This window comes from Ranitomeya variabilis, chromosome 2, assembly GCF_051348905.1.
Source record: "Ranitomeya variabilis isolate aRanVar5 chromosome 2, aRanVar5.hap1, whole genome shotgun sequence".
In the NCBI taxonomy this organism is placed as follows: Eukaryota; Metazoa; Chordata; class Amphibia; order Anura; family Dendrobatidae; genus Ranitomeya; species Ranitomeya variabilis.
Window position 1 is genome coordinate 214,266,374 of NC_135233.1, and position 20,669 is coordinate 214,287,042.

Below are 20,669 nucleotides of genomic sequence, written 5' to 3' on the forward strand. Positions count from 1 at the left end.
GTTTCTTACAATGCTCTGCTGGAATTTTAGACCATTCTTCTTTGGCAAACTGCTCCAGGTCCCTGATATTTGAAGGGTGCCTTCTCCAAACTGCCATTTTTAGATCTCTCCACAGGTGTTCTATGGGATTCAGGTCTGGACTCATTGCTGGCCACCTTAGAAGTCTCCAGTGCTTTCTCTCAAACCATTTTCTAGTGCTTTTTGAAGTGTGTTTTGGGTCATTGTCCCACTGGAAGACCCATGACCTCTGAGGGAGACCCAGCTTTCTCACACTGGGCCCTACATTATGCTGCAAAATTTGTTGGTAGTTTTCAGACTTCATAATGCCATGCACACGGTCAAGCAATCCAGTGCCAGAGGCAGCAAAGCAACCCCAAAACATCAGGGAACCTCCGCCATGTTTGACTGTAGGGACCGTGTTCTTTTCTTTGAATGCCTCTTTTTTTCTCCTGTAAACTCTATGTTGATGCCTTTGCCCAAAAAGCTCTACTTTTGTCTCATCTGACCAGAGAACATTCTTCCAAAACGTTTTAGGCTTTTCAGGTAAGTTTTGGCAAACACCAGCCTGGCTTTTTTATGTCTCGGGGTAAGAAGTGGGGTCTTCCTGGGTCTCCTACCATACAGTCCCTTTTCATTCAGACGCCGACGGATAGTACGGGTTGACACTGTTGTACCCTCGGACTGCAGGGCAGTTTGCACTTGTTTGGATGTTAGTCGAGGTTCTTTATCCAACATCCGCACAATCTTGCGTTGAAATCTCTTGTCAATTTTTCTTTTCCGTCCACATCTAGGGAGGTTAGCCACAGTGCCATGGGCTTTAAACTTCTTGATGACACTGCGCACGGTAGACACAAGAACATTCAGGTCTTTGGAGATGGACTTGTAGCCTTGAGATTGCTCATGCTTTCTCACAATTTGGTTTCTCAAGTCCTCAGACAGTTCTTTGGTCTTCTTTCTTTTCTCCATGCTCAATGTGGTACACGCAAGGACACAGGACAGGGGTTGAGTCAACTTTAATCCATGTCAACTGGCTGCAAGTGTGATTTAGATATTGCCAACACCTGTTCGGTGCCACAGGTAAGTTACAGGTGCTGTTAACACAAATTAGAGAAGCATCACGTGATTTTTCGAACAGTACCAATACTTTTGTCCACCCCCTTTTTTATGTTTGGTGTGGAATTATATCCAATTTGGCTTTAGGACAATTCTTTTTGTGTTTTTTCATTTAAGACAAATTAAATGAAGATAATACCAAAGAATTTGTGTTTGCAATCATTTTCAGGAAGAAACTGAGTATTATCTGACAGAATTGCAGGGGTGTCAATACTTTTGGCCACAACTGTATCTATATACATACCTACACACCATAAGCCACAGAACCGCACATTCACCTAATTATTATTTATATAGCACCATTGATTCCATGGTGCTTTATATGAGACAGGGTTACATAAAAATTACAGACATCACTTACAGTAAGCAAACTAACAATGACAGCCTGATACAGAGGGGAGAGGACCCTGCCCTTGCGGCAGTGGCGTAACTACAAAGTTATGGGCCCCGGTGCGAACTTCCAAATGGGGCCCCCCCCCCCCCACCTCCGTGACGCCCCCCCACCCCCTTCCCCTAGATACGCCTCGGACTGTTGCAGGAATCTCCTGCCCTGCAACATGGTGTTGGGTGCCAGCACAGCCCGCACAGTGGTATATCCAGCACAGCCCGCACAGTGGTATATCCAGCACAGCCCGCACAGTGGTATATCCAGCACAGCCCGCACAGTGGTATATCCAGCACAGCCCGCACAGTGGTATATCCAGCACAGCCCGCACAGTGGTATATCCAGCACAGCCCGCACAGTGGTATATCCAGCACAGCCCGCACAGTGGTATGTACAGCACAGCCCGCACAGTGGTATATACAGCACAGCCCGCACAGTGGTATATACAGCATAGCCCGCACAGGGGTAAATACAGCACAGCCCGCACAGGGGTATATACAGCACAGCCCGCACAGGGGTATATACAGCACAGCCCGCACAGGGGTATATACAGCACAGCCCGCACAGGGGTATATACAGCACAGCCCGCACAGGGGTATATACAGCACAGCCCGCACAGGGGTATATACAGCACAGCCCGCACAGGGGTATATACAGCACAGCCCGCACAGGGGTAAATACAGCACAGCCCGCACAGGGGTATATACAGCACAGCCCGCACAGGGGTATATACAGCACAGCCCGCACAGGGGTATATACAGCACAGCCCGCACAGGGGTATATACAGCACAGCCCGCACAGGGGTATATACAGCACAGCCCGCACAGGGGTATATACAGCACAGCCCGCACAGGGGTATATACAGCAGAGCCCGCACAGTGGTATATCCAGCACAGCCCGCACAGGGGTATATAGAGCACAGCCCACACAGGGGTATATACAGCACAGCCCACACAGGGGTATATCCAGCACAGCCCGCACAGGGGTATATCCAGCACAGCCCGCACAGGGGTATATGCAGCACAGGGGTATATAGAGCACAGCCAGCACAGGGGTATATAGAGCACAGCCCGCATCTCATCTCCCCCCCCCGATAATGGCCCCACAGTCCGGTGAAAAAGAAAAAAAAAAAAAAACTCTCCTCACCTTTCCTTTTGCCCGCGCTGCTCCTGGTGGCTGCAGTCTGCCCAGGACACTGCAGGTGCGCGATGATATGACGTCATCGCGCACCCGCAGTGTACTGTCAGAGGCAGAGCGGGGAATGATGGGAGAGGGAGCGTCAGGTGACGCTCTCCTCCATCATTGCATTGAACTATACCGGTGTCATAGACGCCGGTATAGTTAAATGCGGCGGCGGCGGCGGGGGGGGGAGGAACAGTGCAGCGGCCCACTACTGGCATCGGCTCTTCTGGCATTTGCCAGAAGTGCCCGATGTCCAGCCCGGCCCTGCCCTGACCTGCCGGCCCGGGGCCCCTGACCTGCGGGGCCCGGTCGCAATGGCGACCGCTGCGACCGCGGTCGTTACGCCCCTGCCTTGCGGGCTTACATTCTACAGGATGGTGGGGAAGGAGACAATGGGTTGGGGGATTGCGGCAGCGGTGAGGAGTCAGGGGTCATTGCAGGCTGTAGCTTTCTTGAAGAGGTGGGTTTTCAGGTTCCGTCTGAAGGATCTGAATGTGGCTGATAGTCAGACGTGTTGGGGTACAGAGGAGAGCGATGAATTAATCGAGCAGCAGAGTTAAGGACGGACTGGAGAGGTGAGAATGTTAGCAGGGAGGCCACAGAGGAGGATGTTGCAGTAGTCAAGGCGGGAGATGATTAGGGCATGCACAAGCATTTTAGTAGATTGATGGTTGAGGAAAGGACGGATTCTGGAGATATTTTTGAGCTGGAGGCGACAGGAGCTGGAAAGAGCTTGGATGTGCGGTTTGAAGTACAGGGCAGGGCGAAGGGTTACTCCGAGGCAGCGGACTTCCAATACGGGGGAAAGCGTGGTGTCATTAATGGGGATAGATCAGGTAAGGAAGATCTATGAGATGGAGGAAAGATGATGAGTTCAGATTTGTCCACATTGAGTTTGAGGATGCAAGAGGAGAAGGATATGGCTGATAGACAATCTGGGATTCTGGACAGCAGAGAGGTGACATCTGGGCCAGAGAGGTAGATCTGAGTGTCGTCAGCATAAAGGTGGTACTGGAATCCATGGGACTTTGTGTTGTCCCAGGCCAAGTGTATAGTTTGAGAAGAGTAAGGGTCCTAGAACAGAGCCTTGGGGGACTCTAACAGAGAGGGTGGGATGAGCAGGTAGTGTGGGAGACTCTGAATGTGTGGTTGGAATACAGTATGATCCCACGAACAGCACCCCCTACATACAGTATGAACCCACACATTGGTCCCTATGTAGAGTATGATCCCACATAGCCCCCTACCTACAGTATGAGCCGCCTCATAACGGTGAGATTGCGACTACGGGCACCCACATGATGCAGCCTGTGGGCCAGTGTGTTCAGCCCCTTGGCTGTGGCCCACAGTTCGCCCAGGTCTGATCTGGGTTAAGTACATGAGAAGCACCTGTCTTGCACATGGAAACCCCATAAAAGAGAAACATCTCCCAATATCTAAGCCTAAATGACAACCTGTGACAAAACAACATTTCCAATTTCTGGAAAGTCTGCCGTCTTGGTGCCTGAGCAACTCAGGTAAAATTATGTTTCGATCCAAATCCATTTTTTTTTTGTACTTACAACTACGGTATTTATAACTCGTTCCTGTATCCCTTGAAGAATTTTCCATGACATGAAAGTGGTGTCAAATGCTCTGGGTGTGACAGAGCACTTTGAGCCACTGCTTCCCCAGGTTGTTTGCTCACCAAGCTAAGGAGGATGGTGCTGGGTGGATAGACAGTTGCTCAGGAAGTGCTCTTCCACGCCCACAGCACTTAATACAATTGTATTGAAATGCTAATTGGTCAGGAAGGCAGCAACAGATCCATACCTTTATATCTTCTATGGAGGTACATTTCAGAGACCTGCACGCTCAAATATGCATTCTGCACATCCCCCTTTTCCTCCTATTATCAATCAGACATCTGTGATTTTTATATTATTTCTAGCCTCAAGTTTACTCACACCCTATGGTGGATGGTGCTGTTCACTTGACAGCTTGCTGCGATCCAAGAAACCACATCCCAACACACACACACACACACACCTTATTCTTTATCTAAGTCTTGTGCCTCTATTGAAGTGTCATGCAATTTTGGCACAAATCCCTTTTGTATTATATAGGGCAGATCACCAGAAACTTCTTAAAAGGGTTGTCCGGTCCAAATCGATAGGTCTGCAGTCACTCTGTGCGATCCCACCACCCCCTTCCTCAGCGCACCCACTGTACGCTGCAGGGATTCACATATTGCTCCAGTATCAGATGACATGTATGACTTCTACATAATCCCAGCCTCACTTCATACACTTGTATGGAGGGAGACCATATTCTCTAGTCAGCCGCATCACAGGGGTCAGTATTGGGCCCTCTTCTTTTTAACATATTTATTAATGACAGTTGTAGGGGGGATACAGAGTAGAACTTCAATATTTGCAGATGACACTAAACTCTGCAGGGTAATCAATACAGAGAAGGACAATTTAATATTGCAGGAGGATTTATGTAAACTAGAAGCTTGGGATGATAAATGGCAAATGAGCTTTAATGCGGATAAAAGTAAGGTCATGCACTTGGGTGGAGCAAATAAGATGTATAATTATGTGCTTAATTGCAAAACACTGGGCAAAACCGTCAATGAGAAAGACCTGGGAGTATGGGTGGATGGCAAACTCACATTCAGTGGCCAGTGTCAGGCAGCTGCTACAAAGGCAAATAAAATAATGGGATGCATTAAAAGAGGCATAGATGCTCATGAGAACATAATTTTACCTCTATACAAGTCACTAGTTCGACCACACTTCGAATACTGTGCACAGTTCTGGTCTCCGGTGTATAAGAAAGACATAGCTGAACTGGAGCGGGTGCAGAGAAGAGCGACCAAGGTTATTAGAGGACTGGGGGGTCTGCAATACCAAGATAGGTTATTACACTTGGGGCTATTTAGTTTGGAAAAACGAAGACTAAGGGGTGATCTTATTTTAATGTATAAATATATGAGGGGACAGTACAAAGACCTTTCTGATGATCTTTTTAATCATAGACCCGAGACGGACAAGGGGGCATCCTCTACGTCTGGAGGAAAGAAGGTTTAAGCATAACAACAGACGCGGATTCTTTACTGTAAGAGCAGTGAGACTATGGAACTCTCTGCGGTATGATGTTGTAATGAGTGATTCCCTACTAAAATTTAAGAGGGGCCTGGATGCCTTTCTTGAAAAGTATAATGTTACAGGGTATATACACTAGATTCCTTGACAGGGCGTTGATCCAGGGAACTAGTCTGATTGCCGTATGTGGAGTCGGGAAGGAATTTTTTACCCCCAATGTGGAGCTTACTCTTTCCCACATGGGATTTTTTTGTCTTCCTCTGGATCAACATGTTAGGGCATGTTAGGTTAGGCTATGGGTTGAACTAGATGGACTTACAGTCTTCCTTCAACCTTAACTATGTTACGTTACTAGACTAGGCATGGCATCGCACAATACAAGTGTATTGAGAGCGAGGCCACAGCCATGGGCCAAGTGTATATAGAAGTCATACGATCCCTTCCGTCCCAACTCAAAAAAAAAAAAACAAAAAAAAAGGGACAAATCCCTGCGCTGGGAGGATTCATAAGTCTGCAGTCATACAATGTGACTGCAGACCTATCAATTTGGACCAGACAACCTTTAACAGATTAATTGAAAAAGCTGGTCCCCAAGTAGCTCCCCCCCCCCTCCCCTTGAGTGACAGGTCTCTCCCTGCATGCAGCCTTTCAGCCATTGGTAGTCATCAGGGAAAAGCTCCTGGAAACACTCTGCGATCCAAAGGGGCTTCTAAAGTAGGTTTTGCCCTGACATTCCGCAGCGGTCTAAAGTCACACAGCCAATGTCTGATGCATGTTGCCCATGACCACTGCAGCCAATCACCCTGCAATGTCACATTTAGACACGACATCACCACTGCAACCAAGTAAACAAAGACCGGTCGGGGGAAACACTAGTGCATCTTTTCTTAGTCATGTTAAGTATTGGCTTTTTTTTTCCCTCTTCTTAAGAGCAGAAAACCTCTTTGAGAAAACTTAGAAGTTGTTACATGAATGCCTGTTCAATATTGGTTACTCACAAAATCACGATCTGCTACAGCAAGTGATTGAAAGGAATCAAATACATGAAAAGTACAGTAGGTTATTTATCAAACATTTATTGTGGTCAATGATGGTAGAAAAAAGTTCTACATAGAATGCACATGACCAGTTTGTGTTTTTTCTGTTTTCTTCAAATAAATAAAACATCTGAGCAACTTTTAAACTGCACCATACCCTCCCCTCCTCGCAAAAAAAAAATTCCAGAGCCCACCCCCCGGGGGAAGAAACCGAACAAAAATAAATGATCCAAGTGAACAACTGCTAATGAAAAGCAGTAAACAGCCATAATGGCTTATTGTCTCCACCGGGAAGTGAAGAATCCACAAGAACATTAGAGTTTTCTGTGTTCCAACATTCTCAAAGTTCTTGAGTCCAGTATTTACAGAATTTTAGCAGCCACAGATCGCTCCCATGCCTATAACTCATCCTTCTCAGTTTCCTCTCCTTCAGGAGGAGGTCCTCCTGCTCCACCATATAGTTTGCCAACAATCGGTTGTACAATATCTTCTAATTCCTTCTTTTTAGCTTTGAACTCTTCAATGTCTGCATCTTGGTGGCTTTCCAACCATTCGATCTTTTCTTCTACCGCTTTCTCAATGGTTTCCTTATCTTCAGAAGACAACTTGCCACCAAGTTTCTCCTTATCACCTATCTGGTTTTTCAGGGAATAGGCGTAGCTCTCCAGCTCATTCCGAGAGTCGATTCGTTCTTTCAATTTCTTGTCGTCTTCGGCGAATTTCTCGGCATCGTTGACCATCCTCTCGATTTCCTCTGGCGTTAGCCGGTTTTGGTCATTTGTAATTGTGATCTTATTTTTGTTGCCAGTGCCTTTGTCTTCAGCTGTAACTCTAAGGATACCGTTTACATCGATTTCAAATGTAACTTCGATCTGAGGGACACCACGAGGAGCTGGGGGAATGCCGGTAAGGTCGAATGTGCCAAGAAGATGGTTGTCTTTTGTCAGTGGACGCTCACCTACAAAGACAAAGAACAGTCTTTATTGACCTGTCAAAAAGGCTTGTGGACCTGGATTCACCAACTATTGCTGAAGTAGTGAGAGAACTCAAATGACCACCAAAGCAAAACAGTCAATGTGGATCTGCCCTTTTGTTTCAGAGAAAGTTCAGGGAGGTATCTTAGGAACCAGACAACATTTCTAACCTTACTGTGAAAAAGTTTTCCAAAGTTTAGTCAACCTTTAACATTAGGTCTCCTAGAACCCTCAAAAGCCATTATATGAATATTATTGGTTGTAAATATTTAGCATGGACTTATGTTGAAGGCTGGAGAATTAGCTTGTCCATTTAGGTGTCAATATAGTTTACCTTCATAAACCTTGATGGTGACAGTAGGCTGGTTATCAGAGGCTGTAGAGAAAATCTGGGATTTCTTTGTAGGTACAACAGTATTTCTGGGGATTAGCTTAGTCATGACTCCACCAACGGTCTCAATGCCAAGAGTCAGAGGGCACACATCAAGCAAGACCAAGTCACCTGAAAAGAGATTATATAGTTCAGTGATCTATCCTGGGTAACCTGGACTGAACTGTAAAATGGAAAAGAATCTTGCATTTTCTTACCAGTGTCTTGGTCTCCTGAGAGTACTCCAGCTTGTACGGCAGCACCATAAGCCACGGCCTCATCAGGGTTGATGCCACGGGATGGTTCCTTGCCATTGAAGAATTCCTTCACCAGTTGCTGGATTTTGGGAATACGAGTGGATCCTCCAACCAACACGATTTCATCAATGTCAGACTTCTTTAGGTCAGCATCCTCCAGAACCTTCTGGACTGGTTTCATTGTGGAACGGAAGAGGTCCTACAAGTAGTAAGAAGTAATTTAGAGTGGTCCTACAACTTTCCACATACAATTGTATTTTTTTTATTAAACTTTTCCTTACCATGTTCAGCTCCTCAAACTTGGCACGGGTTAGAGTTTCAGAGAAGTCTTCTCCCTCAAAGAAAGATTCAATCTCAATTCTTGACTGATGTTGAGAAGACAGGGCTCTCTTCGCTTTCTCCACTTCACGACGCAGCTTCTGCACTGCCCTGTTATCCTTGCGAACATCTTTGCCGGTTTTCTTCTTGTAAAGCTTGATGAAATGCTCCATGACACGCTGGTCGAAGTCCTCTCCTCCCAGATGGGTATCTCCGTTGGTAGCGACTACTTCAAAGACACCATTGTCGATGGTGAGCAGGGACACATCAAAGGTACCACCACCCAGATCAAACACAAGGATATTCTTCTCTCCTTCCTTCTTGTCCAGACCATAAGCGATGGCAGCTGCAGTTCTGAAAACCAAAGCATCCATATTAGCACACAAGAGTAGGGAGGGGAATGGTAATTAACCCAACATGAAGACCATCAAGAAACAAGTAAAAAGGGAGACTTACGGCTCATTGATGATCCTCATCACATTCAACCCTGCAATGGTACCAGCATCTTTTGTGGCTTGACGTTGGGCATCATTGAAATAGGCAGGCACTGTGACAACAGCATGAGTAACCTAGGACACAAAAAAGAAAGTAAGGAACAGTTGAAAAAGAGAGTAACCCACCACACAAGCTTGTACAACCCCATATGCCAAATTTTAACAAGTTTATGTACCTTTTTGCCAAGGTACTGTTCAGCCGTCTCCTTCATTTTGGTCAGAACCATGGCAGAGATTTCCTCTGGGGCAAAGGTCTTTCGCTGATCTCCTACATCCACATCAATGTAGGGCTTAGTCTTCTTTTCGGTAACCTAATAGTGAAAAAATAAATAATAATAATAATAATAATAATAATGATGATGAATATTATAGTTTGTATGAGATTAAGAAAAAGGCAAACTCATGTGGCTACTCCAGTTTCTTCCAAAGGCTTTGATAAGATGGTTTGCCAATCCTCTACCAAGGCACTCATGTTTTCAGTATTTGTGAGGGTCCGAGAAGTGATCAACACTTATGGGTCTACAGAATCAATATGACATGAAGGTTTTTCATAAGTAAACCCCCTTTAAATGATTTTCAGTATCCAAGGCCCAGATCTTAATGACCCGCTTTTGGTCAATATCAGTAAGTGACTAGTTGTACAAGAAGACCTAGACCATCTTGTGACATGTAGGGTAACATTTTACAACACTTACTTTAAATGGCAGATATTTTATGTCCTGCTGAACAGACGGATCATTCCATATGCGACCAATAAGACGCTTGGCATCAAACACCGTGTTCTCGGGGTTGGACGTCAGCTGATTCTTGGCAGCATCTCCGATCAATCGTTCACCTTCTGGAGTGAAGGCCACATAGGATGGGGTGATTCGGTTACCCTGGTCGTTAGCGATGATCTCCACACGCCCGTTCTTAAACACTCCAACACTGGAAAACAAGAACAAAAGTTATCAAAAAAGGTGGCCAAATTTAATAATCCACCCAAAAAATAAGAACAAAATTCAGGAATAGTTATTATTAAATGGAATGGATGTAAATGCGTTCTACAAAAATTAGTTTTGCCCGTAGTATTTGGGAGTGGGGTTGTCCACTACTTTGACAACTTCTTAAACGTAATAGTGTTCCATGGAAGATAAATACGTATGCTCATGTCCAGCATCGGTGCTGTTCCAGCGATGTCAGCACTTGGGGGTCTACAGGTGCTCGAGTGAGTGTTATGCCATGTGAGCGCTGCAGCCCATCAGTAGCCGCTAGATTTAGTGCATATCGATTCTCATGACCCGGTCCAGCAGCCAAGTGGGTAATCTATGGCCACTGAATGGGAGCCCTAAAAAACGGCTCTTATCGTACAATATTCACAGCTCTTCCTTTGATTACCTAGCCTGGTACAACGTCATATGTTCTCACCAGGTCAGAGAGTAAAAAAAAAAAAAAAAAAAAAAAACACCAGAGGCCAGGAATGTGGTCAGGTAGGACACAGTTCTGAGGGGTCCCATCCAGCGGCCACAGATTACAGACTCAGCCGATGGTGAATGGAGTCACACCATCTCTAGTTGCAGTGCTCACGTGGCCTAACAGCACACAATAGTCAGTTGACCTGGAGCCAACATGGAAGGAGAATATCATGTTTTTGGTTCTCTATGAGGCACCACTAGATTTAAGAAGGGATTGTCAAAGTGGCGGACAAAAACTTCTAAATGGAGACATGGGTGCAGATTTCCTAATGGAGGTGTGACGCTTTTTTGTGGCTAAATGGACACCACAAGTTAGGGGCAAACTATTTGAATGCAAAGGTATACCTGTGTACTTAACAAACAAAAATATATATATTTTTTTTTTTTTCTCATTTCCAGTGTGCTCGAGGCTTTTCAAAAGTGTCCCTTAACTGGGGCGTGGTGGGAGGGTGTATAACTTAACATATGACAAAAATGCGCTAATGCTTTGGGGCTTAAATCTGCCAATCCCAGGAGCAGATGTGCAAGTGGTGCAAACTGTGCAGCCACCCAAGAGCCCATGGGAGGTAAGGGGACCCACTTCCACCTCCAAAGCACTATGTCACAGTGCTGCATTGTGAGAGGCGACTGGACTGCAAATTACTCATTTACCGTTCTTGCCAGGCACCTGCGCTTCCATGTGTCCACAGACAGAAAAGGACCCCTGAGCAAGAATACATGGGCCCATTGCAGCCCAAGAGGTCATATAAAAATAAAAAAATATGTAAATTTGCACCCGCTTTGGAGGTAGAAATGGAGCCCCTTTACCTCTCAGGCCCCTATGCAGCTGCACAGTGATATGTCCACCGCTGCCTGGCCCAAATAATAGGTAATAGGTGGAGTAATGCAAGACAAATGCATCTGCAGAATACCAGCCTTGCATGAGACAGTGATAGCGGCTGCAGAGTTTGGTATTGCAGCTCGGCCTCTTTTTGGCAGAGACTACTTTAAATTCATATTTCCAAGCAAACTATACTCAATAGGGCAGGGTTTCTAATCCTGTATGGCACATTTGCAGATTGTGTAGGAAAGTTTTGGCTATCTAAACGTTAGACAGGATCAGAAAACCTGCCCCACGGAATATAGTTTGCACGGAAATAGGACTATAAAGAAGTACTCTCTGCCAAAAAGAGGCCACTATGCAATAGAGCTGAGCTGCTATACCGAACTCTGCCAATTAGCTTAAGTGGCGCTGTTGCTAATCATAACTACAAATACATATAACACAAACATGCCTCCAACTTCAGAGAAGCCATAGAATGTGTGTGTGTGTGTGTGTGTGTGTGTGTGTGTGTGTGTGTGTGTGTGTGTGTGTGTGTGTGTGTGTGTGTGTGTGTGTGTGTGTGTGTGTGTGTGTCTATATTTATATTTGAGGCCACATTCAATATTTTACATCAGTATTTGTGAGCCAAAGAGGGGAACAATCAGTGGAAAAGTATAATAGTGGAAAAGTATAATAGAGACACGTCACCACTTCTGTATTTATCACCCACTCCTGGTTTTAGCTTACAAATACTGAATGTGTGAACGTGGCCTTAAAGGGAAGGTTTGATCAGAATACTAGATCTACAGGCCCCATGCATCCCAATTCTACCCGGAGGCCTTCTCCATGGTAAGACAAGCCTTCCTGCAGCCTAGACATCCTGTCTGATGAGCGGACCACCACAAGTATCTACAAGTAATACCCATCTCAGTGATCGCAGATAGTCACTTACCAGGAGTAAGTCGTTCCCAGATCGATCCCGACCACGGTGCCAACATCTTCCCTCTTGTCGTCATCGTCGGCACAAGCGCTGGCCACGACCAGCAATACGACTGCCAATAGCTTCATCCTGACCATCAGATGACGGCTTCTAAACCCAACTGAGAAAATACCACTCTGTACAATAGTGTCGCCCTGTAGAAAGAAGAAGACGTTACAAATACAACATTAGCGATGCTTCCAGCAGATGGATCCTATAGGAAGCCCTGCATAAATGCAGCAGGGAACCTCCGCCGCCGGACAACAGGAATAAAGCAGGGTGGTGCCGCGCCGAAAGCCCGCCTCCCCCGACCAATGGGGACGCAAGCTGGCGAATCAGGGGCGGCAGGAAGGAGGGAGAGAAGCTTCTAGAGACAGCACGGTACCCATTCTTCTTCCTTTGCAAGGAAGGGTGAGACCCAGAGGATCGTGTCCATGTAGACAAGGAGAGAACCCCCAAAAATAAAGAGGGCACTAAAACACTGGAGAATCCCATGGGAGGGGGCAGGATGAGAGACGTACAGTCAGCAAAAAGGGCGAGAGGAAGAGAGTCTAGGCGCCATATAATGTAACATAATAAATAATCACTAATAACCTAAAACAACGGCGCAGATGTGCATCAAAGGGAGCCGATAAAGGTAAGAAGCAAGTGACAGATGCAGAATGATTATTATCCACAACCGATGCCCAATACACATGTCATAGGCTCCACAGCCCCATGCTACAACATAGGGAAATAATCTGCATAAAACCAACCGATCCGGTGCCAGTGAAAGACATGCCAATGTGCAGTCACCTCCAGCAGCCACCACAACGCCACCAGAGGGCACATCCCCCATAGAAAAACAGCTTATAGTCAGTGCCAAGGTCCCAGAACCCCCCAGAACCCATCCGGGCACATACCGATCGTAGGCCGCTCCCAGTTCTCTCACTTTCTCTACGTTCTGTACTCGCCGGTTGCTGTCAGACTGACGTACCATGCGCCGCTTCCCGTCTTTTATACCTTCCCGGCCGGCCAAAGTCGTGGAGCGCCGTGATTGGATCGAGCGCCACGCGTTGGACTTTTCTGATTGGCCTGCTCTTCCTAAGCTGTCGGCACCGGATTCGCACACGTTCTGGTGACGTCACGCCTCCACTCTGACTAACAGCCCCGCCCGGGTCTTTAGTGATGCAGCCAATCAGAAGGCTCGTAGTGGCACCTTGAGCGGCTATGATTGGCAGCTGGGATTGTCAGTCGCGGGTGCCATTGGTTTCTGGAGGAGTCCGTCGTCGCCCTCACCTCCTTGTCTGTCAGTTTCGTCAGAATGTCGTCAGATTGCGGCCCGCGGGTGTACGCAACACGGGTGTAATTGTAAGGGGCGCCGGGGAGTGAGCCGTGCATGAGGCGGCATAGACCCCTCCGTGTAACGGACTGACACCTCTCTGCACACCGTGCCCATTCATTCCTACTGTACTGTGACTAATTACCTGAAGGGGTTAACCCTCCGGCCAAGTCTACCACCTACCGGGCTTTACAGTAGGCATTAAGGGGCCCTAGAGACCCCCAAAATGAGAACTATTCAGACAGAGACATGGCGCATAGTCACAAGAGCAACCCTGACATGTATGGCTGCACATGCAGAGAAAGTGCCCCCACTGTCTGCACCCAGTACCATGGCCACCATACAGTATGATGCCGCCTCACAAAGTATGCCACAGTGCCCCTCACACAGTATGATGCCCCCTCACAAAGTATGCCACAGTGCCCCTCACACAGTATGATGCCCCCTCACAAAGTATGCCACAGTGCCCCTCACACAGTATGATGCCCCCTCACAAAGTATCCCACAGTGCCCCTCACACAGTATGATGCCCCCTCACAAAGTATCCCACAGTGCCCCTCACGCCAGTATGATGCCCCCTCACAAAGTATGCCACAGTGCCCCTCACACAGTATGATGCCCCCTCACAAAGTATCCCACAGTGCCCCTCACACAGTATGATGCCCCCCTCACAAAGTATCCCACAGTGCCCCTCACACAGTATGATGCCCCCCTCACAAAGTATCCCACAGTGCCCCTCACACAGTATGATGCCCCCTCACAAAGTATCCCACAGTGCCCCTCACACAGTATGATGCCCCCCTCACAAAGTATCCCACAGTGCCCCTCACACAGTATGATGCCCCCTCACAAAGTATCCCACAGTGCCCCTCACACAGTATGATGCCCCCTCACAAAGTATCCCACTGCCCCTCACACAGTATGATGCCCCCACACAAAGTATCCCACTGCCCCTCACACAGTATGATGCCCCCTCACACAGTATGATGCCCCCTCACAAAGTATCCCACAGTGCCCCTCACACAGTATGATGCCCCCACAGTATGATGTCAAAACAGAGCCCCTCAAACAGTATGATGTCCCCACAATGCCCTCACACCCTATGATCCCCACACAGAACTCCACACATTATGATGCCAAACAGTATAAAGACTCAACATTGACCTTCACACAGTATGATCTCCCCACAGTGCCCTTCACACAGTATGATGCTCCCATACTGCCCCTCACACAGTATGATCTCCCAACAGCACCTTTCACACAGTATGATGCCACCATAGTGCCCCTCACACAGTATGATCTCCCCACAGTGCCCCTCACACAGTATAATTCTCCCACAGTGCCCCTCACACAGTATTATGCCCCTACTGTGCCCCTCAAACAGTATGACATCCGCACAGTGCCCCTCACACAGTATGATAGCCTACAATGTCCCTCACAGTTTGATGCCACCACAGTGCTCTTCACACTGTATGATGCCCCCACAGCACCCCTCACATGGTATGATGTTGCCACAGTGCCCTCACACAGCATGATTCCCCCACAGTGCCCTCACACAGTATGATTCCCCCACAGTGCCCTCACAGTATGAAGCCAGTACAGTGCCCCTCACACAGTATGATGCCCCTACAGCAATCAGCATGCTCGATTGTGATCTCGGGAGACAAGATCTTGGTGCTGAGATCTCAGTCTGGGCATGCGCCACCTCCAGCGGCCATTTTCCATGAGTCCACTGCATTAAAAAGCATGGAAAGTGAGGAGGTTCTGGGCTGTCACAAAATGTCAGCAGAGCCCCAGCACCACTGACCACCACCTCCTACCAGCCTGGGGCCTGCAGCATTTCCCCCACTCCTACCTCTGCCGAATACCACCTCCTACCAGCCTGGGACCTGCTGCATCGCCCCACTCCTACCTCTGCCGAATACCACCTCCTACCAGCCTGAGGCCCGCAGCATCGCCCCACTCCTACCTCTGCCAAATACCACCTTCTACCAGCCTAAGGCCCACAGCATCGTCCCACTCCTACCTCTGCCAAATACCACCTTCTACTAGCCTGGGGACAACAGCATCGCCCCACTCCTACCTCTGCCAAATACCACCTTCTACCAGCCTGAGGCCCGCAGCATCGCCCCACTCCTACCTCCACCAAATACCACCTTCTACCAGCCTGGGATCCGCAGCATCGCCCCACTCCTACCTCCACCAAATACCACCTTCTACCAGCCTGGTATCCGCAGCATCGCCCCACTCCTACCTCCACCAAATACCACCTTCTACCAGCCTGGGATCCGCAGCATCGCCCCACTCCTACCTCCACCAAATACCACCTACCAGCCTGGGCTCCGCAGCATCGCCCCACTCCTACCTCCACCAAATACCACCTTCTACCAGCCTGGGGCCCGCAGCATCTCCCCACTCCTACCTCCACCAAATACCACCTACCAGCCTGGGCTCCGCAACATCGCCCCACTCGTACCTCCACCAAATACCACCTTCTACCAGCCTGGGATCCGCAGCATCGTCCCACTCCTACCTCTGCCAAATACCACCTTCTACCAGCCTGGGATCCGCAGCATCGCCCCACTCCTACCTCTGCCAAATACCACCTTCTACCAGCCTGGGATCCGCAGCATCGCCCCACTCCTACCTCTGCCAAATACCACCTTCTACCAGCCTGGGGTCCACAGCATCGCCCCACTCCTACCTCTGCCAAATACCACCTTCTACCAGCCTGGGGCCCGCAGCATCTCCCCACTCCTACCTCCACCAAATACCACCTACCAGCCTGGGCTCCGCAGCATCGCCCCACTCGTACCTCCACCAAATACCACCTTCTACCAGCCTGGGATCCGCAGCATCGCCCCACTCCTACCTCTGCCAAATACCACCTTCTACCAGCCTGGGATCCGCAGCATCGCCCCACTCCTACCTCTGCCAAATACCACCTTCTACCAGCCTGGGATCCGCAGCATCGCCCCACTCCTACCTCTGCCAAATACCACCTTCTACCAGCCTGGGGTCCACAGCATCGCCCCACTCCTACCTCTGCCAAATACCACCTTCTACCAGCCTGGGGTACGCAGCATCGCCCCACTCCTACCTCTGCCAAATACCACCTTCTACTAGCCTGGGGACAACAGCATCGCCCCACCCCTACCTCTGCCAAATACCACCTTCTACCAGCCTGAGGCCCGCAGCATCGCCCCACTCCTACCTTCACCAAATACCACCTTCTACCAGCCTGGGATCCGCAGCATCGCCCCACTCCTACCTCCACCAAATACCACCTTCTACCAGCCTGGGATCCGCAGCATCGCCCCACTCCTACCTCCACCAAATACCACCTTCTACCAGCCTGGGATCCGCAGCATCGCCCCACTCCTACCTCTGCCAAATACCACCTTCTACCAGCCTGGGATCCGCAGCATCGCCCCACTCCTACCTCTGCCAAATACCACCTTCTACCAGCCTGGGGTCCGCAGCATCGCCCCACTCCTACCTCTGCCAAATACCACCTTCTACCAGCCTGGGGTCCGCAGCATCGCCCCACTCCTACCTCTGCTAAATACCACCTTCTACCAGCCTGGGATCCGCAGCATCGCCCCACTCCTACCTCTACCAAATACCACCTTCTACCAGCCTGGGGTCCGCAGCATCGCCCCACTCCTACCTCCGCCAAATACCACCTTCTACCAGCCTGGGATCCGCAGCATCGCCCCACTCCTACCTCTGCCAAATACCACCTTCTACCAGCCTGGGGTCCGCAGCAGCACCCCACTCCTACCTCTGCCAAATACCACCTTCTACCAGCCCGGGGTCCGCAGCATCGCCCCACTCGTACCTCCACCAAATACCACCTTCTACCAGCCTGGGGCCCGCAGCATCGCCCCACTCCTACCTCTGCCAAATACCACCTTCTACCAGCCTGGGGTCCACAGCATCGCCCCACTCCTACCTCTGCCAAATACCACCTTCTACCAGCCTGGGGCCCGCAGCATCTCCCCACTCCTACCTCCACCAAATACCACCTACCAGCCTGGGCTCCGCAGCATCGCCCCACTCGTACCTCCACCAAATACCACCTTCTACCAGCCTGGGATCCGCAGCATCGCCCCACTCCTACCTCTGCCAAATACCACCTTCTACCAGCCTGGGATCCGCAGCATCGCCCCACTCCTACCTCTGCCAAATACCACCTTCTACCAGCCTGGGATCCGCAGCATCGCCCCACTCCTACCTCTGCCAAATACCACCTTCTACCAGCCTGGGGTCCACAGCATCGCCCCACTCCTACCTCTGCCAAATACCACCTTCTACCAGCCTGGGGTCCGCAGCATCGCCCCACTCCTACCTCTGCCAAATACCACCTTCTACTAGCCTGGGGACAACAGCATCGCCCCACCCCTACCTCTGCCAAATACCACCTTCTACCAGCCTGAGGCCCGCAGCATCGTCCCACTCCTACCTTCACCAAATACCACCTTCTACCAGCCTGGGATCCGCAGCATCACCCCACTCCTACCTCCACCAAATACCACCTTCTACCAGCCTGGGATCCGCAGCATCGCCCCACTCCTACCTCCACCAAATACCACCTTCTACCAGCCTGGGATCCGCAGCATCGCCCCACTCCTACCTCTGCCAAATACCACCTTCTACCAGCCTGGGATCCGCAGCATCGCCCCACTCCTACCTCTGCCAAATACCACCTTCTACCAGCCTGGGGTCCGCAGCATCGCCCCACTCCTACCTCTGCCAAATACCACCTTCTACCAGCCTGGGGTCCGCAGCATCGCCCCACTCCTACCTCTGCTAAATACCACCTTCTACCAGCCTGGGATCCGCAGCATCGCCCCAATCCTACCTCTACCAAATACCACCTTCTACCAGCCTGGGGTCCGCAGTATCGCCCCACTCCTACCTCCGCCAAATACCACCTTCTACCAGCCTGGGATCCGCAGCATCGCCCCACTCCTACCTCTGCCAAATACCACCTTCTACCAGCCTGGGGTCCGCAGCAGCACCCCACTCCTACCTCTGCCAAATACCACCTTCTACCAGCCCGGGGTCCGCAGCATCGCCCCACTCGTACCTCCACCAAATACCACCTTCTACCAGCCTGGGGCCCGCAGCATCTCCCCACTCCTACCTCCACCAAATACCACCTTCTACCAGCCTGGGGACCGCAGCATCTCCCCACTCCTACCTCCAACAAATACCACCTTCTACCAGCCTAGGCTCCCCAGCATCGCCCCACTCCTACCTCCACCAAATACCACCTTCTACCAGCCTGGGATCCGCAGCATCGCCCCACTCCTACCTCTGCCAAATACCACCTTCTACCAGCCTGGGATCCGCAGCATCGCCCCACTCCTACCTCTGCCAAATACCACCTTCTACCAGCCTGGGATCCGCAGCATCGCCCCACTCCTACCTCTGCCAAATACCACCTTCTACCAGCCTGGGGTCCGCAGCATCGCCCCACTCCTACCTCTGCTAAATACCACCTTCTACCAGCCTGGGATCCGCAGCATCGCCCCACTCCTACCTCTACCAAATACCACCTTCTACCAGCCTGGGGTCCGCAGCATCGCCCCACTCCTACCTCCGCCAAATACCACCTTCTACCAGCCTGGGATCCGCAGCATCGCCCCACTCGTACCTCCACCAAATACCACCTTCTACCAGCCTGGGGTCCGCAGCATCGCCCCACTCCTACCTCTGCCAAATACCACCTTCTACCAGCCTGGGATCCGCAGCATCGCCCCACTCCTACCTCTGCCAAATACCACCTTCTACCAGCCTGGGGTCCGCAGCATCGCCCCACTCCTACCTCTGCCAAATACCACCTTCTACCAGCCTGGGGTCCGCAGCATCGCCCCACTCCTACCTCTGCTAAATACCACCTTCTACCAGCCTGGGGTCCGCAGTATCGCCCCACTCCTACCTCCGCCAAATACCACCTTCTACCAGCCTGGGATCCGCAGCATCGCCCCACTCCTACCTCTGCCAAATACCACCTTCTACCAGCCTGGGGTCCGCAGCAGCACCCCACTCCTACCTCTGCCAAATACCACCTTCTACCAGCCCGGGGTCCGCAGCATCGCCCCACTCGTACCTCCACCAAATACCACCTTCTACCAGCCTGGGGCCCGCAGCATCTCCCCACTCCTACCTCCACCAAATACCACCTTCTACCAGCCTGGGGACCGCAGCATCTCCCCACTCCTACCTCCACCAAATACCACCTTCTACCAGCCTAGGCTCCCCAGCATCGCCCCACTCCTACCTCCACCAAATACCACCTTCTACCAGCCTGGGATCCGCAGCATCGCCCCACTCCTACCTCTGCCAAATACCACCTTCTACCAGCCTGGGATCCGCAGCATCGCCCCATTCCTACCTCTGCCAAATACCACCTACCAGCCTGGGATCCGCAGCATCGCCCCACTCCTACCTCTGCCAAATACCACCTTCTACCAGCCTGGGATCCGAAGCATCGTCCCACTCCTACCTCTGCCAAATACCACCTTCTACCAGCCCGGGGTCCGCAGCATCGCCCCACTCGTACCTCCACCAAATACCACCTTCTACCAGCCTGGGGCCCGCAGCATCTCCCCACTCCTACCTCCACCAAATACCACCTACCAGCCTGGGCTCCGCAGCATCGCCCCACTCGTACCTCCACCAAATACCACCTTCTACCAGCCTGGGGTCCGCAGCATCGCCCCACTCCTACCTCCACCAAATACCACGTTCTATAAGCCTGGGGTCCGCAGCATCGCCCCACTCCTACCTCTGCCAAATACCACCTTCTACCAGCCTGGGGTCCGCAGCATCGCCCCACTCCTACCTCCGCCAAATACCACGTTCTATCAGCCTGGGACCTGCTGC

At 50.4% G+C, this 20,669-nt stretch overlaps 1 protein-coding gene across 1 annotated transcript; it reads right to left on the reverse strand.

Annotated features, from left to right (window-relative positions):
• Positions 1-6,824: 6,824 nt before the first annotated feature.
• Positions 6,825-13,493, reverse strand: HSPA5 (heat shock protein family A (Hsp70) member 5). Its single transcript, XM_077283594.1, has 9 exons — positions 13,357-13,493; positions 12,428-12,609; positions 9,915-10,146; positions 9,396-9,530; positions 9,182-9,294; positions 8,689-9,079; positions 8,369-8,606; positions 8,115-8,282; positions 6,825-7,764 (listed from the first exon to the last, which is right to left on the reverse strand). The coding sequence occupies exons 2-9, from the start codon at positions 12,550-12,552 to the stop codon at positions 7,205-7,207; spliced, it is 1,962 nt and encodes a 653-aa protein (XP_077139709.1). The 5' UTR covers positions 12,553-12,609; positions 13,357-13,493; the 3' UTR covers positions 6,825-7,204.
• Positions 13,494-20,669: the final 7,176 nt, after the last annotated feature.

Excerpts from the sequence above, each read along its gene's own strand:
- HSPA5 (XM_077283594.1), bottom strand. The coding sequence starts at position 12,552 with ATGGTCAGGATGAAGCTATTGGCAGTCGTATTGCTGGTCGTGGCCAGC. Across the intron at positions 9,531-9,914 it reads TAAAATATCTGCCATTTAAA|GTTACCGAAAAGAAGACTAA; the intron begins GTAAGTGTTGTA and ends TTTCACTATTAG. Across the intron at positions 7,765-8,114 it reads CACCATCAAGGTTTATGAAG|GTGAGCGTCCACTGACAAAA; the intron begins GTAAACTATATT and ends TTGTCTTTGTAG.